The sequence below is a fragment of the Heterodontus francisci genome, chromosome 23 (assembly GCF_036365525.1).
Source record: "Heterodontus francisci isolate sHetFra1 chromosome 23, sHetFra1.hap1, whole genome shotgun sequence".
Taxonomy (NCBI): domain Eukaryota; kingdom Metazoa; phylum Chordata; class Chondrichthyes; order Heterodontiformes; family Heterodontidae; genus Heterodontus; species Heterodontus francisci.
The window spans coordinates 43757238-43775054 of record NC_090393.1 but is presented as its reverse complement, the minus strand read 5'-3'; the positions used below and the strand labels follow the sequence as shown (position 1 = coordinate 43775054).

At 45.0% G+C, this 17817-nt stretch overlaps 1 protein-coding gene across 3 annotated transcripts in view; it reads right to left on the bottom strand.

The window, feature by feature from the left end:
• Positions 1-14355, bottom strand: part of wsb2 (WD repeat and SOCS box containing 2) — a 34712-nt gene extending 20357 nt beyond the window's left edge. Inside the window, exons 1-3 of one of the 3 annotated variants that reach the window (XM_068055173.1) lie at positions 14058-14355; positions 12095-12269; positions 3320-3552 (exon numbers count right to left, since the gene is read on the bottom strand). In XM_068055173.1, coding sequence (XP_067911274.1) covers positions 3320-3552; positions 12095-12269; positions 14058-14094 — 445 coding nt within the window. In that variant the 5' untranslated portion in view covers positions 14095-14355. The remainder of the gene's footprint in view (positions 1-3319; positions 3553-12094; positions 12270-14057) is intronic. The other 2 variants (XM_068055174.1, XM_068055175.1) reach the window with 2 other exon arrangements.
• Between the last annotated feature and the right edge of the window lie 3462 nt (positions 14356-17817).

Below are 17817 nucleotides of genomic sequence, written 5' to 3'. Positions count from 1 at the left end.
AACAAACGCCACCTTTCAATCTGATCTCAATCTTATCACACCATCTATTCACTCAACCCAGAAATACTGCTACAAAAGGTATAATATTAATGCAAGTCTTTTTAGTGAAATAATACAATGGGCGTTTTTTCCCCCCACAGAAGTACAATCAACATCAGAATTATTACACAGTACAGACAACTTTACATACGAGTTCACACAATCTCTTGCAGAAAAAATTCTGAACACAAGTACCTATGTATGCCAAATATAATAAAATTAAAATACTGCAGATGCCGGAAATCTGAAATAAAAACAGAAAGTGCTGGAAATACTCAACAGGTCAGGCAGCATTTGTGGAGAGAGAAGCAAAGGTAAGGTTTCAGGTCGGTGACCTATCATCAGTATCTATGGATGCCCTTGCTTACAACCAAAATTCAGCATGCAAATCTTCTACGAGTTTGCAAAACATTGCAACTCTTCATGAAAACTATACTCAGCAAAAAAAAATTGTAACGCCAATCAAAGCAGATCATAAATAGATACAATAAACATTTATCCGTTAGCAAAAGCTTAAAATATAACAGGCAAATTTACAAATTTAGACATAATCCAGAAGTCCTAAGAGTCTTTTAACGAAAATCTTACACATTGGGCTCAAGTTTCCACGTTTCCAGTGATATCAAAGCAATCCGACTGAAACAGCCAAACCAATATGAAAAAAAAAAATGGGGAATTTTAAGCGTAAGTGAGTAACACCCAAAACCCCATTCATTTGTGTTTTCCGCAATCTTTTACATTGGTTTAAGATTTAAATCGCCCGAATCAGGCCCCATCCACAAAACTGGCCACACCCCAGATCAAAGCTGCACTATTGCACCAATGTGGAAAGGCTCTTCAAATTGTGCTTATTTTCTTAGGCATACAGACACTGTAAAAAAAATTTTTACGTAGCAAAAATATAATTAATTTACTAAGAAACTGACTAATCTACGCCAATTAAATTCTTAAATGGTTCAGTAGTTTTTTTTTTTAAAATCGGTGATTTAAAATCAGATGGATTAAAACCAGGTGGAGGACTGGACACTTATTAAAAATGGTAATTTTTGATGAACCCATTTTCAGGTGTAAGAATACTATTGCACCAGGTTACCATTCAAATATATCAAGGAACACTTTCTAAATGGAAAAAAAAAACATTTTATTGCACTGGTTCATAGCACATCTTAAGTTTGTGGTTATGCAAATGAATTTTAGCCAAAACCTGAAGCCTAACCAATGCAATTTGAAGTGCATTTTGGAGGAAAGTATAGGTGGTCTGATTAGCAAGTTTGCAGATGACACTATGATTGGTGGAGTAGCAGATAGTGAAGGGGACGGTCAGAGAATACAGCAGAATATAGATAGATTGGAGAGTTGGGCAGAGAAATGGCAGATGGAGTTCAATCAGGGCAAATGCGAGGTGATGCATTTTGGAAGATCCAATTCAAGAGTGAACTATACAGTAAATGGAAAAGTCCTGGGGAAAATTGATGTACAGAGAGATTTGGGTGTTCAGGTCCATTGTTCCCTGAAGGTGGCAACGCAGGTCAATAGAGTGGTCAAGAAGGCATACGGCATGCTTCCCTTCATCGGACGGGGTATTGAGTACAAGAGTTGGCAGGTCATGTTACAGTTGTATAGGACTTTGGTTCGGCCACATTTGGAATACTGCGTGCAGTTCTGGTCACCACATTACCAAAAGGATGTAGATGCTTTGGAGAGGGTGCAGAGGAGGTTCACCAGGGTGTTGCCTGGTATGGAGGGCGCTAGCTATGAAGAGAGGTTGAGTAGATTAGGATTATTTTCATTCGAAAGACGGAGGTTGAGGGGGGACTTGATTGAGGTGTACAAAATCATGAGAGGTATAGACAAGGTGGATAGCAAGAAGCTTTTTCCCCCCCCCAGAGTGGGGGATTCAATTACTAGGGGTCACGAGTTCAAAGTGAGAGGGGAAAAGTTTAGGGGGGATATGCGTGGAAAGTTCTTTACGCAGAGGGTGGTGGGTGCCTGGAACGCGTTGCCAGCAGAGGTGGTAGACGCATGCACGATAGCGTCTTTTAAGATGTATCTAGACAGATACATGAATGGGCAGGAAGCAAAGAGATACAGACCCTTAGAAAATAGGCGACATGTTTAAATAGAGGATCTGGATCGGTGCAGGCTTGGAGGGCCGAAGGGCCTGTTCCTGTGCTGTAATTTTCTTTGTTCTTTGTTTTGATATAATTTCCCAATCACACCCAAAGTAGAAACTCTATCCCACTGTCTCTCTAAACAGACAGGAGTACTTTCAATAATGGATAACAATTTTTCACCCCCTATAAGTATGGGTTCAAAGCATTTCTTTAAAAATAAAAACAGCATCAGCACTGTACAATCTTTGAATTTTCACATTTTTCCTCCAGCATGAGGAACACAACTCAGAGTGCCCAATTTGCATAGGGAGCTAAAGGCATAAGCTGAGGAGACCATCAGTAAGTAGCTCCACAGGAAATTGCACCAATCAGCATCTTTTCCTGTCCTGCATCCCTCCTGTTCTGGTATCCAAAGCAGAACCTTGAGGGACCAGCCCAAGTACTGCTGGGAACCCCCCTCAAATTAAATCCTCACCTTAATTCATTGCTTTTTAAAAAAAAATTCTAATCTAAACAAAGGAATGGCAAAGCTTTCAGGGTGGAAGGCTTCGACAATAAACAAAACTCATTGTTTGCTATAAAGAAGTTATTCAAATTTGCTGTTTCTTGTGTAAATAGAATGATAAAAATGAAACAGTACAGATATACAAAAGGCATTCCCAGCTTCCCCAGTAGTTGAACAAGTTCATCTATTGAGCAACTGAGCCAGACAAGAAAATCACAGCTTCTACCAAGTTAGCTGATCTCGACCAGGACAGTAATTGGAGCACTACAATTAGCCTTGGTACCCTTGGGTTAGCAAGGGGGAAAAAAAAAGTCAGGATTTCCACACATGATCACTACACACAAATCCCTGTTAGATAGATGTGAGAGAATGGTAGGTAAAGACAGGATCACGCTTAGCTGTGATATACCCTTTAATTGTATTCACTGCCAACAGTCCATGAAATGGCTCAAACACATATAATGGACAACTGGACAAAGCATTGGAGGCATTGCACCCTGAATCACTACCTTGAGGGGAGAAGGAAAAAAAAAACTGAAGATGCAAGATGTGTTTTGAATGAAAGTTGTTTAAATGCTACAGTATCGCCAAGTGACAATTATGTTCTTTCAGCGCAACGACAGCCTTAACCCGTGTAAAGGGATACCGCAAGATATTTTACCAGTCGGCACTTTCCACAACTTGATTTCTCCATTGGCAAGACCTGTGGCAAGGATGGTCCCAGAGAACCAAAGCGTGCATTTGTGTTGATTCTCTAATGACTGACTTCCATCCCCAGATGAAGACGCTCCAAATGCTAACCCCCAGACCGTTTGACCACAATCGATTGTTCTTTCGCCATACTGGCCCTTTGCCCTTCCAGCTGCTTTAAAATGATGAGTATTTTTATAACTTCTGCAAAAGAAAAATAACACAAGGCATTAACAGAGGAAGAATTCACTGTAGATATACTAACCGTTAGGTTCAATCTGTAACCTCATGGCCCTTTATATCCCCCACTCTACCATTACCATCAAGCCAAGGAACCAACCCTGGTTCAATGAAGAGTGCAGAAAGGCATGCCTGGAGCAGCACCAGATGTACCTAAAAATGAGATGTCAGCCTGGTGAAAGTATAACATGGGACTACTTGCATGCCAAATAGCAGAAGCATGCAATAGACAGGGCTAAGCGATCCCACAACCAATGGATCAGCTCTAAGCTCTGCAGTCCTGCCACATCCAGTCATGAATAGTGGTGGACAAATAAACAGGAGGAGGCAGCTCCACAAATATCCCCATCCTCAATGATGGGGGAACCCAGCACATCAATGCAAAAGGGCTGAAGCATTTGCATCCATCTTCAGTCAGAGGTGCAGAGTGGATAATCCATCTCTGCCTCCTCCTGAAGTCCCCAGCATCACAGATGCCAGCCTTCAGCCAAGCCGATTCATCCCTTGTGATATCAAGAAATGGCTAAAGGCACTGGATACTGCAAAGGCTATGGGCCCTGACAACATTCCAGCAATAGTACTGAAAACTCGTACTCCAGAATTAGCCGCACCCCTAGCCAAGCTGTTCCAGTACAGCTACAACACTGGCATCTACCTGGCAAAGTGAAAAATTGCCCAAGTAGGTTTAGTTTAGTTTAGAGATACAGCACTGAAACAGGCCCTTCGGCCCACCGAGTCTGTGCTGACCATCAACCACCCATTTATACTAATCCTACACTAATCCCATATTCCTACCACATCCCCACCTGTCCCTATATTTCCCTACCACCTACCTATACTAGGGGCAATTTATAATGGCCAATTAACCTATCAACCTGCAAGTCTTTGGCATGTGGGAGGAAACCGGAGCACCCGGAGGAAACCCACGCAGACACAGGGAGAACTTGCAAACTCCACACAGGCAGTACCCAGAATTGAACCCAGGTCTCTGGAGCTGTGAGGCTGCGGTGCTAACCACTGCGCCACTGTGCACAGTCTGTGCACAAAAAGCAGGACAAATCTAATCTGGCCAGTTACTGCCCCAGTCTACTCTCGATCAGCAAAGTGATGGAAGGGGTTGTTGATAGTGCTATCAAGCGGCACTTGCTCAGCAATAACCTGCTCAATAACACTCAGTTTGGGTTCCGCCAGGGCCACTCAGCTCCTAACCTCATTATAGCCTTGGTCCAAACACGGACAAAAGAGCTGAACTCAAGAGGTGAGGCAAGTGCGACTGCTCTTGACATCAGGGCAGCGTTTGATCAAGTATGGCATCAAGGAGCCTGAGCAAAACTGGAGTCAATGGGAATCAGGGGGAAAACTCTCCTCCGGTTGGAGTCATACCTAGCGCAAAGGAAGATGATTGTAGTTGTTGGAGGTCAATCATCTCAGCTCCAGGACATCACTGTAGGAGTTCCGCAGGGTAGTGTCCTAAGCCCTACCACCTTCAGCTGCTTCATCAATTACCTTCCCTCCGTAAGGTCAGAAGTGGAGATGTTCGGGGAGGTGGTGGCATAGTGGTATTGTCACTGGACTAGTAACTCAGAGACAGGGTATTGCTCTGGGGACATGGGTTCGAACCCCACCACAGCAGAAGGTGGAATTTGAATTCAATTAATAAATCTGTAATTAAAAAGCGAGTCTAATGATGGCCATGAAACCATTGTCGATTGTTGTAAAAACCCATCTGGTTCACTAATGTCCTTTAGGGAAGGAAATCTGCTGTCCTTACGTGGACTGGTCTACGTGACTCCAGACCCACAGCAATGTGGTTAACTCTTACATGCCCTTTGAAATGGCCTAGCAAGCCACAGTTGTATCTAACCACTACAAAGTCAATAAAAAGGAATGAAACCAGACAGAACACCCGGCATCGACCTAGGCACCCGGAAACGACAATGGCAAACCCAGCCCTGTCGACCCTGCAAAGTCTTCCTTACTAACATCTGGGGGCTTGTACCAAAGTTGGGAAGTCTGTCCCACAGACTAGTCAAGCAATAGCCCGACAGTCATACTCACGGAATCATACCTTACAATGTCCCAGACATTGCCATCACCATCCCCAGGTATGTCCTGTCCCACCAGGACAGACCCACCAGAGGTGGGGGGACAGTGGTATACAGTAGGGAGGGAGTTGTCATGGGAGTCCTCAACATCGGCTCTGGACCCCATGAAGTCTCATGACAGCAGGTCAAACATGGACAAGGAAAGCTCCTGCTAATTACCACCTACCGCCCTCCCTCAGCTGATGAATCAGTACGCCTCCATGTTGAACAGCACTTGGAGGAAGCACTGAGGGTGGCAAGGGAACAGAATGTACTCTGGGTGGGGGACTTCAATGTCCATCATCAAGTGTGGCTTGGTAGCACCACTACTGACTGAGCTGGCTGAGTCCTAAAGGACATATCTACTAGACTGGGTATGTGACAGGTGGTGAGGGAATCAACAAGAGTGGAAAACATACTTGACCTCGTCCTCACCAATTTGCCTGCCGCACATGCATCTGTCTATGACAGCATTGGTAGGAGTGACCACCGCACAGTTGCTGTGGAGACGAAGTCACGTCTTCAATTTCAGGAAACCCTCCTTCATGTTGTGTGGCACTACCACCATACTACATGGGACAGATTTCGAACAGATCTAGCAATGCAAAACTGGGCATCCATGAGGCGCTGTGGGCCATCAGCAGCAGAATTGTACTCAACCACAATCTAAAACCTCATGGCCTGGCATATTCCCCACTCTAACATTACCATAAAACCAGGAGACCAACCCTGGTTCAAAGAAGAGTGCAGGAGAGCATGCCAGGGGCAGCACCAGGCATACCTCAAAATGAGGTGTCAACCTGGTGAAGCGACAACACAGGACTATCTGCGTGCCAAACTGGGTAAACAGCATGCGATAAACAGAGCTAAGCGATCCCATAACCAACGGATCAGATCTAAGCTCTGCAGTCCTGTCACATCCAACCGTGAATGGTGGTGGACAAATAAACAACTAACTGGAGGAGGTGGCTCCACAAATATCCCCATCCTCAATGATGGGGGAACCCAGCACATCAGTGCAAAAGGGCTGAAGCATTTGCATCCATCTTCAGCCAGAAGTGCAGAGTGGATAATCCATCTCTGCCTCCTCCTGAAATCCCCAGCATCACAGATGCCAGACTTCAGACAAGCCGATTCATCCCTTGTGACATCAAGAAATGGCTGAAGGCACTGGATACTGCAAAGGCTATGGGCCCTGACAATATTCCGGCAATAGTACTGAAGACCTGTGCTCCAGAATTTGCCGTGCCCCTAGCCAAGTTGTTCCAGTACAGCTACAACACTGGCATCTACCCTGCAATGTGGAAATTTTTTTCTTTAATTTCCAAAATATACTTTATTCATAAAAATCTGTAAAAAATATATGACAAAACAGTTCCAAACAGCACCAACTCAAAAAATACAAACAGTGCAAAGGAGGTCAGTTTCCTTCAATGTAGGAGTGAGTTGCCTCACAACCCTTCCATTTCATTTTTCATGCCATATACATTTTACAGCAAATGAAAATTTTCCCGATACAGTTCGAGGGGTTTCCCATGGATCCAGCCCCTTAGTTCAGCATGGTGGTGGGACCTTACACTGTGGTCTTTCCCCATTGAGCCTTTGCTGCGGCTGCCCCAAGCTTTAGTGCGTCCCTCAGCACGTAGTCCTGGACCTTGGAATGTGCCAGTCTGCAACATTCAGTCGTCGACAACTCTTTGCGCTGGAAGACCAAAGGGCTTCTTCCACCGAATTGATAGTCCTCCAGCAGCAGTTGATGTTTATCTCGGTGTGCGTCCCTGGGAATAGCCCATAGAGCACAGACTCCTGTGTTACAGAGCTGCTTGGGATGAACCTTGACAAAAACCACTGCATCTCTTTCCACACCTGCGTTGCAAGGACACATTCCAGAAGGAGGTGGGCAACCGTCTCTTCCCCACCACAGCCACCATGAGGGCATTGTGCAGAGGGGGTGAGACCGGGCGTGCAAGAAGGATCTGACGGGGAGGGCTCTTCTCACCACCAGCCAAGCTACATCTTGGTGCTTGTTTGAACGTTCTGGTGATGAGGCATTCCGCCAAATGACTTTGGCGGTCTGCTCGGGGAACCATCCGACAGGATCCACCATCTCCTTTTCCCGTAGGGCCTTGAGCACATGCCGTGCAGACCACTGCCTGAAGGATCGGTGGTCAAAGGTGTTTTTCTGCAGAAACTGTTCCACAAAGGATAGGTGATACAGCACAGTCCAACCGGATGGAGTGTTCCGCGGCAATGTGACCAGGCCCATCCTTCGCAACACCGGGGACCGATAGAACCTCAGCACATAGTGACACTTGGTGTTTGCATACTGGAGGTCTTGATGCAGCCGCACACAAAGGTAGGCATCAGGACGAGGGTGATGTTGGTTACATTTTTCCCGCCCTTATCCAGAGGTTTGAACATCGTGTCCCTCAGGACCCGGCCCATTTTGGATCCCCAGATGAAGCGGAAAATGGCTCGGGTGACCGCCACAGCGCAGGTGTGGGGTATGGGCCAGGCCTGCGCCACGTACAGCAACGTGAGCGCCTCGCACCTGATGACCAGGTTCTTACCCATAATGGAGAGAGATCGCTGCTCCCACATGCTCAGCTTGTGTTGTACCTTGGCTACTCGCTCCTCCCAGGTTTTGGTGCACGCCCCGGCCTTTCTGTAACCCCATGGCCTGGCATATCCCCCACTCTACCATTACCATCAAGCCAGGAGACCAACCCTGGTTCAATGAAGAGTGCAGGAGGGCATGCCAGGAGCAGCACCAGGCATACCTCAAAATGAGGTGTCAACCTGGCGAAGCCACAACACAGGACTATCTGCATGCCAAACTGGGTAAACACCATGCAATAAACAGAGCTAAGCGATCCCATAACCAACGGATCAGATCTAAGCTCTGCAGTCCTGTCACATCCAACCGTGAATGGTGGTGGACAAATAAACAACTAACTGGAGGAGGTGGCTCCACAAATATCCCCATCCTCAATGATGGGGGAACCCAGCACATCAGTGTGAAAGATTAGGCTGAAGCATTTGCAACAATCTTCAGCCAGAAGTGCCGAGTTGATGATCCACCTCGGACTCCTCCTGAATTCCCCAGCACCACAGATGCCAGACTTCAGACAATTCAATTCACACTGCGTGATATCAAGAAACAACTGAAGGCACTGGATACTGCAAAGGCTATAGGCCCTGACAATATTCCGGCAATAGTACTGAAGACCTGTGCTCCAGAATTTGCCGCGCCCCTAGCCAAGTTGTTCCAGTACAGCTACAACATTGGCATCTACCCTGCAAAGTGGAAAATTGCCCAGGTATGTCCTGTACACAAAAAGCAGGACAAGTCCAACCCGGCCAATTACCGCCACATCAGCCTACTCTCAATCATCAGTAAAATGATGGAAGGTGTTATCAGCAGTGCCATCAAGCGGCACTTGCTTAGCAATAACCTGCTCAGTGACGCTCAGTTTGGGTTCCGCCAGGGCCACTCCTGACCTCATTTCAGCCTTGGTTCAAACATGGACAAAAGAGCTGAACACAAGAGGTGAGGTGAGAGTGACTGCTCTTGACATTAAGGCAGCATTTGACCGAGTGTGGCATCAAGGAGCCCTAGCAAAACTGAGGTCAATGGGAATCAGGGGGAAAACCCTCCGCTGGCTGAAGTCATACCTAGCACAAAGGAAGATGGCTGTCGTTGCTGGAGGTCAATCATCTGAGCTCCAGGACATCACTGCAGGAGTTCCTCAGGGTAGTGTCCTGGGCCCAACCATCTTCAGCTGCTTCGTCAATGACCTTCCTTCAATCACAAGGTCAGAAGTGGGGATGTTCGCTGATGATTGCACAATGTTCAGCACCATTCGTGACCTTCCAGATACTGAAGCTATCTGTGTAGAAATGCAGCAAGACCTGGACAATATCCAGGCTTGGGCTGATAAGTGGCTTAAGGGCAGCACAGTGGCGCAGTGGTTAGCACTGCAGCCTCACAGCTCCAGCGACCCGGGTTCAATTCTGGGTACTGCCTGTGTGGAGTTTGCAAGTTCTCCCTGTGTCTGCGTGGGTTTCCTCCGGGTGCTCCGGTTTCCTCCCACAGCCAAAGACTTGCAGGTTGATAGGTAAATTGGCCATTATAAACTGCCCCTAGTATAGGTAGGTGGTAGGAGAATATAGGAACAGGTGAGGATGTGGTAGGAATATGGGATTAGTGTAGGATTAGTATAAATGGGTGGTTAATGGTCGGCACAGACTTGGTGGGCTGAAGGGCCTGTTTCAGTGCTGTATCTCTAAATCAAATCAAATATTCGCGCCACACAAGTGCCAGGCAATGACCATCTCCAACAAGAGAGAATCTGAGAATCTAACCATCTCCTCATGACATTCAGTGGCATTACCATCGCTGAATCCCCCACTATCAACATTCTAGGGGCTACCATTGACCAGAAACTGAACTGGAGTAGCCAGATAAATACTGTGGCTACAAGAGCAGCTCAGAGGTTAGGAACCCTGAGGCGAGTAACTCACCTCCTGACTCCCCAAAGCCTGTCCACCATCTACAAGGCACAAGTCAGGAGTGTGATGGGATATTCTCCACTTGTCTGGATGGGTGCAGCTCCAACACCACTCAGGACAAAGCAGCCCGCTTGATTGGCACCCCATCTACAAACATTCACTCCCTACACCACCAACGCACAGTGGCAGCAGTGTGTACCATCTACAAGATGCACTGCAGCAATGCACCAAGGCTGCTTCGACAGCACCTTCCAAACCCGCGACCTCTACCAACTAGAAGGACAAGGGCAGCAAATGCATGGGAACACCATCACCTACAAGTTCCCCTCCAAGTCACACACCATCCTGATTTGGAACTATATCGCCGTTCCTTCACCGTCGCTGGGTCAAAATCCTGGAACTCCCTTCCTAACAGCACTGTGGGTGTACCTACCCCACATGGACTGCAGCGGTTCAAGAAAGCAGCTCACCACCACCTTCTCAAGGGCAATTAGGGATGAGCAATAAATGCTGGCCTGGCCAGCGACGCCCACATCCCATGAATGAATAATAAAAATGTTCACTGTTGATTGCACAATGTTCAGCACCATTCACGACTCCTTGGATACTGAAGCACCCCGTGTCCATATGCAGCAAGAACTCGACAGCATCCAGGCTTAGGCTGATAAATGGCAAGTAACATTCATACCACACAAGTGCCAGGCAATATCCATCTCAAACGTCAGAATCTAACTATCTTCCCTTGACATTCAATGGCATTACGATCACTGAATCCCCCACTGTCAACATCTTGGTGGTTATCATTGACCAGAAACTGAACTGGACCAGCCATATAAATACTGTGGCTACAAGAGCAGGTCAGAGGCTGGGAATTCTGTAGAGAGTAACTCACCTCCTGTCTCCCCAGTGCCGGTCCACCTTCTACAAGACACAAATCAGGAGTGTGATGGAATACTCTCCACTTGCCTGGATGGGTGCAGTTCCAACAATACTCAAGAAGCTCAACCCCATCCAGGACAGCCTGCATGATTGGCACCCTATCCACCATCTTCAACACTCACTCCTTCCATCACTGACGCACAGTGACACCAGTGTGCACCATGTACAAGATGCATTGCAGCAACACACCAAGGCTCCTCCGGCAGCACCTTCAAAACCTATGAACTCTACCACCTCGAAGGACAAGGGCAGCAAGTGCATGGGACCACCACCAGCTGCAAGTTCCCCTCCAAGCCACACACTATCCGGACTTGGAACGATATTGGCATTCCTTCACTGTTGCTTGTTCAAAATCCTTGAACTCCCTTCCTAACAGCACTGTGGATGTACCTACACCCCGAGGACTGCAGTGGTTCAAGAAGGCAGCTCACCATCACCTTCTCAAGGGAAATTAGGGATGAGTAATAAATGCTGGTCTAGCCAGAGATGCCCACATTCCAAGCAAATAAAAAAAAACCTGGAACTCAATGCTTGAAAGGGTGGTAGAGGTAGAAACTCTCACCACATTTTGAAAATACTCAGATGTCTACTTGAAGAGCCGTGACCTGCAGGGCTAAGGGCCAAATGCGGGAAGGTGGGATTCGGCTGGGTAGCTCTCCATCGACCTCACGGATGCAATGGCCTGAATGGCCTCCCTCCCTGTCATACATTTTCTATGCTTATTTTTAATTCCCATGGCTGTTTTATTGGTGGACCAGCATATGAGACACCAAATTTTCTACTTCAATTATCTGAATATTTCTAACAACTATGGCAGAGACTCCATCATGGAGATTTCAGTGCAACAATTCTGCATACTTTCATTGAATGAAAAATATAGCACAGAGAAAAGCTCAAGAATAAACATTTCTAATAAAAATTGATCACCAAAGCCCTGCTGGAATCCTTAAAGAATAAATTTACAAACTTACATTTTGTGATCTTCAAGTGGCCATGGAACCAATTTCACAATATTGTGTCCCTGTGACCATGCAAAGTATGAGCCATCAGGAGAAAATGCCACACCCCAAGTCTCACAGCCAGATTTACAATCTAATTCACGAGATCTGTTTGGTATGAGCTTTGCCACCAAAAGAGACTCAGCTGCTGTAAAGAAAAAGCATTATGTCGCATATAATACAAGTACATAACACTATCCCTCATTAAAATATCCCCTATATCCAGCATAATATTGTCTCTTCACCCACATGCACAGATATTTACACTTTTCAAAAGTTTTACTTTTATATGGTTAGCCTCAAGAAAAATCATTCTGAAAACCCACAGTTCAAACATATTGTCCTTGTAATTTCACCAGATGTTTCAATTTTTTATTGAAGAACTGTTAAAATATACAAAAAATGCACAAGTCATTATTTCCCCATCTCCAAGTTAAATTATTTTAAGTGGGAAGTGAAAGTCATCTCTTGTTCTTGTAGGAGCAATTTTAGTTTAAAATTAAAATCACATTTTCCAGTCAACTGATTTGGTCATGCTTCCTTAAATGGTCACAATCCAAAATTAAACATCAGTGTCAGTCCCTTGTGACTCAATGAGGCACCACTCAGATCCTGTGTCCCACACACCTTCTAAAACATTATTTAGCTAGTTGTCAGAGGTTGGCTGAGGCCTCTTTAAATGGGTACCCTTAGAAACAGTGCAAGAATTGGGATCTGTTTTTGGTGAAAACATATCAAGCGGAGGGATTTTAGTGCTGGGGAATGAAACACTTCCCATCTCGCTCATCCAGTGTCAGTATAGAGCATGCCCACAGGAGTATGGTGAGATACAAGAGTAAAGCTCGCTTGACTCTGTCCAACAAGGTGCCTTATCTTACAAGAGCAATCCTACTGCCCACTGTAACATTAAAAATAAAATTCCAAACTCATTTCACCCTTACAGGCAGAACCATATTTAAAAAAAAGTCATGTGCACTAAGAAAGTTTGCCCCCTCTCCATCCATTAGAATACAAATATTCAACCTAACCTTGAAGAGTTGCTAATTATACTGTCAGCCATGGCTGTGATAGCACTGCTGTAAGAAATGTAAGAATCAGAAGGTTGTAGTCCACTTCAGAGACTTGAGCATATGATGAAGGCTGACACTGGTGCAGAAGCGAGGGAGTGCTGCAGTGTCAAAGCTGCAACTATTCAATCTATTTAAGAAAATCTTGAAAGAATTACATTCATATAGTATCTTTCATGATCACAGGCCAGCTCAAGAACACTTTACAGCCAATAAAGTGCTTTTGAAGTGAAGTGGTCACTGTTGTAAGAATTGCAGCAGCCAATTTGCACACAGCAAGCGCCCGCAAACAACAATGTGCTAACGATCAGAAATCTGTTTTACAGATGTTGATTGAAGGCTAAATATTGGCCAGGACACCAGGAATAACTCACCTACTCTTCTTCAAAAAACTACCATGGGATTTTTTACACCCACCTGAGAGAGTAGACAAAGCCTCAGTGTAGCATCTTATCCGAAAGTTGGTACCTCTGACAGTGTAGCACTCCCTCAGTACTAGATTTTGTGCTCAAGTCTTTGGAGTGGGGCTTGAACCCAAAACCTGCCTCGGAGATAAGAGTGTTACCAACTGAGCCATAGTTAACACCCAATTGATGTCATTATCTCGTGTGTCGCAAATACTTTTTAAAACAAGGGCAGTGCCCCTTTAAGTTGAAACACCTGCAGTAATTTAACCTCTTTCCGGAACACAACTGGATATTTCGCCAACCGAGTCACACGCTACTCCAATGACGCGACAACTTAGCAATAAAAGCCTGAATGTGTATTAAACTTTAATTGAGATTTCTGTATAGGATTACAATGTAAACAAGTGATTCGGACTTGTACAGAGTGATTCCCAGAAATTTGTCCTTCCAGTGTTCACTGACCTGCACTCCGGGGGCTGCAACCTGTCGATCCGTCCATCAATACAGAGACAGCTGTCGGGCTGCGTTCTCATGGAGATACCAAACGGTGAATTCACGTGTTGTTTTGCTTTCAACGCAGCTTTAAATCGTCTCCCGTTCGCCAATCCATTCGGGATTCTTTTTTATTTTTAAAAGTGCACAGTATCATCATCAGTGAAAATCTGCTGGTTACCTGTGTGTTTGGAAGCTCTAAGCGCAACTTACATTTCACCAGCTGCTACAACCCGGACCATCCCTGTAACCAGCTGAGCTGCAACACGTGACCCCACTCTCTACTGCCCCCTGCAGTAAGGAGGACCACATAAACAACACTCGCCCCGTTTATTAATCCCAATTACCCTTCTGAATTACTTTTTGAAATGTAATAGCTGTTGCTGGTGTCGGCCTTAGCTCAGTGGTAGCACTCCCACCCAGGCAGCCATGGGTTCAAGTCCCACTCCAGAAACTTGGCGCACAAAATCTAGGCAGACACCCCAGTGCAGTATGAGGGAGTGCTACACTGTCAGAGGTGCTATTGTTTAGGTGAGATGCTGAACTGAAGCCCCAACTGCCCTCTCAGGTGGTCACAAATGATCCCATTGTAGCATTTGAAGAAGAGCAGGGGTGTTGTCCCCAATGTTCCAGCTAATATTTATCCATCAACCAAAATTACTTTTAAAAATCTGCTCGTTATCATTTTGCCATTTGTGGATCTTTGCTCTGCACAAAGTGGAAGCTGCGGTTTCTCCACTACAACTTTTCTTTAAATAATGAAATAGCATTTTTATACCGACCTAACCATGGGGTCTTGGTTCACTTCCAAAGACTATCTTCCATGGACAATCCTAAATACTAGATGCAATCTGCCCATTTCATCTATCTCTGTGTCTTGCATCTAGCCTCCACCCATCTTAGACCCATAGAATGATAGAATACAGTACAGAAGGAGGTTATTCAGCCCGTCATCTCCATTTTGGTTCTCTGTAAGAGCAATTTAGCTACTGCCGCTCCCTCGCCCTTTCCCCGTAGCCCTGCAGATTTTTTCTCTTCAGGTGCTTATCCAATTTCCTTTCGAAAGCCATGATTGAACACTCTCAGGCAGTGCATTCCAGATCCTAACCACTCACTGTGTAAAAAAAAAGTTTTTCCTCGTTTCACCATTGGTTTCTTTTGCCAATCACCTTGAATCGGAGTCCTCTGGTTCTCGACCCTTCCTCCAATGGAAACAGTTTCTTTCTATCCACTCTGTCTAGACCCTCATGATTTTGAACACCTCTATCAAATCTCCTCTCAATCTTCCCTTCTGTAAGGAGAACACCCCAGCTTCTCCAATGTATTCACATAAATGAAGCCCCCTCCCCCCCAACCCTGGAACCATTCTTCAAATCTTTCCTACACCCTCTCTAAAGCCTTCACATCTTTGCTAAAGTGCAGTGGCCAGAATTGGACACAATACTCCAGTTGAGGCTGCACAAATATTTTATAAAGGTTCATCATAACTTCTTTGCTTTTGTACTCCATCCTCTATTTATAAAGCCCAGGATCCCGTATGCCTTTTTAACCCCTTTCTCAACCTGCCCTGCCATCTTCAACGATTTGTGCACATATACCGCCAGGTCTCTCTGTTCCTGCACCCTTTTTAAAACTGCATCCTTTAATTTATATTGCCTCTCCCTGTTCTTCCTACCAAAATGTATCACTTCACACATCTCTGCATTAAATTTCATCTGCCACGTGTCTGCCCATTTCACCTGTCTGCCTATGTCCTCTTGAAGTCTAGCATTATCATCCTCACAGTTCATTATACTTTCAAGTTTTGTGTCAACTGCAAATTTTGAAATTATGCCCTGCACACCCTATCTAGGTCAATAATATAGATCAAGAAAAACAGCGGCTTAGTACCAATCCCAGGGGAATCCCCTGTATACTTACCTCCAGTCCAAAAACCGAGTGTTCACCACTACTTTCTGTTTCCTGTCACTCAGATAACTTTGTATTCATGCTGCCACTATCCCTTTTAATTCATGGGCTTCAACTTTGCTAGCAAGCCTATTATATGGCACTTTATCATATGCCTTTGAAAGTCCCTGTGCACCACATCACTGCATTACCCTCATCAACCCTTTCTGTTATTTCATCTTACTGCAAAGCCTCACACTTGATGTCACACATGCACTTATTAGCTAAAATATAATTTTCATGAAATACCAAATCATAACTGAACAGATATCCGAAGTATTAATCAACAGGTTGTTCTATTCATATCCTCACACTTTTCTTGGAGGATCCAGTGATATTATGGAAGGACTTGCAGGCTGATTAACAGACCGACAGACACAGTGTGAAGGTTTCTTCCACGACTGAAACCATCTTTAAACCATCCAATAGGATGGTTAGTCCTATACAATAGATGAGTTTTATGGGCTACTGTAACCCATGCAATGAGTGGTACGGGGGAGGTCAGGGAGTGATGGAGACACCCCACTGGACCCAAGTATCCTGTTGGATGTCAACCCAGAATTCCGAGCCAGAGCTCCGGTCTCACTAGGACTGTATGGAGCAGAGTTCATTTCCAAACAAGAATCAGCAGTCCGTAAATAGCTATTAATTGAAAAAGATGCATGGTTACCAATGAAAGAGTTAATAAAAAAATTGGAAATAGCTCAAGATGGGTGCAGAAAAAATAAGGTTCCTAATCTAAGGAAAACTTATTTGAAAATTGAATAGATCACAATAATATTTTGAAAAGCACCTTTACAATTGATTTTGTGTGTTTAGAAGACTGGGACTTGTGTTTTGCTACTTCCTCAGGTCACGGAACGAAGAGGAGTGAACCAAGTAGCAGACAGTTAGAATGTATCAGTATCACTCTTTGTCATTTCAGTGGACTACAATTCCCAGAATGCTGCTTTACATAGCCTCTTTCCTTGACCTGTGCAAGACTTACAACAGGAAGTAATGGTTTGCTATTCAAGTGGCCAATGTTGATGTCAATCATAAAACTGTGGCAGATGGAGCTCAATATGGCAAAATGTGAGGGCATTCACTCCGGACTGAAGATAGATAGATCAGAATATTTTCTAAATGGTGACAAGCTAGGAACTGTGGAGAAACAGAGAGATTTAGGGATCGAAGTACAGAAATCACTGAAAGCCAATGACAGATATAGTTGCATAGCCTTGTACTTTCTGCAGTATAGAACAGGGGTTCTCAATTGGAGGTCCGTGAGAAGTTTTCAAGGGGTCGCCAAATCAGCATCTTTCAAGAATAAACTCTTTTTAAAAATCCATTCTGCAAGCACAGTCAACAAAAAAAAACAGCTAGACTGATCATGACCAACATCAGTGGTGTCCTGTTTATTACGGAGAGTGAGGCCTCTAAACCAGTTACATTTTTTTTTACTCCCCTCCAAAGTAAAAAGTTTAATTTAATGCAGTGATGCAAGGTTGGGCCAAAAATGCCGACAATAAATCCTTAATGGACAATTAGCAATGGGTTCTTTACCCATCAGGCTGTGCAACGTGCACTCTCTTGCCATTGTGTCTAAATCTGGTAAGCAGAATGACAGGTCAGTGGAATTTGATGTGCATTTTGTGGAGTGAATGGGTCGAGTTTTAATCAAAGTGTATTCGGCTGACTTCACCTTTCGCTCTCTATTTGCTGACCGCTGCCTGTTTGTAACAGCTGTTACAGAGTCGAGCACGGCAATGGCAGCTGATCAGACTGCCACTGATGTCGGGAG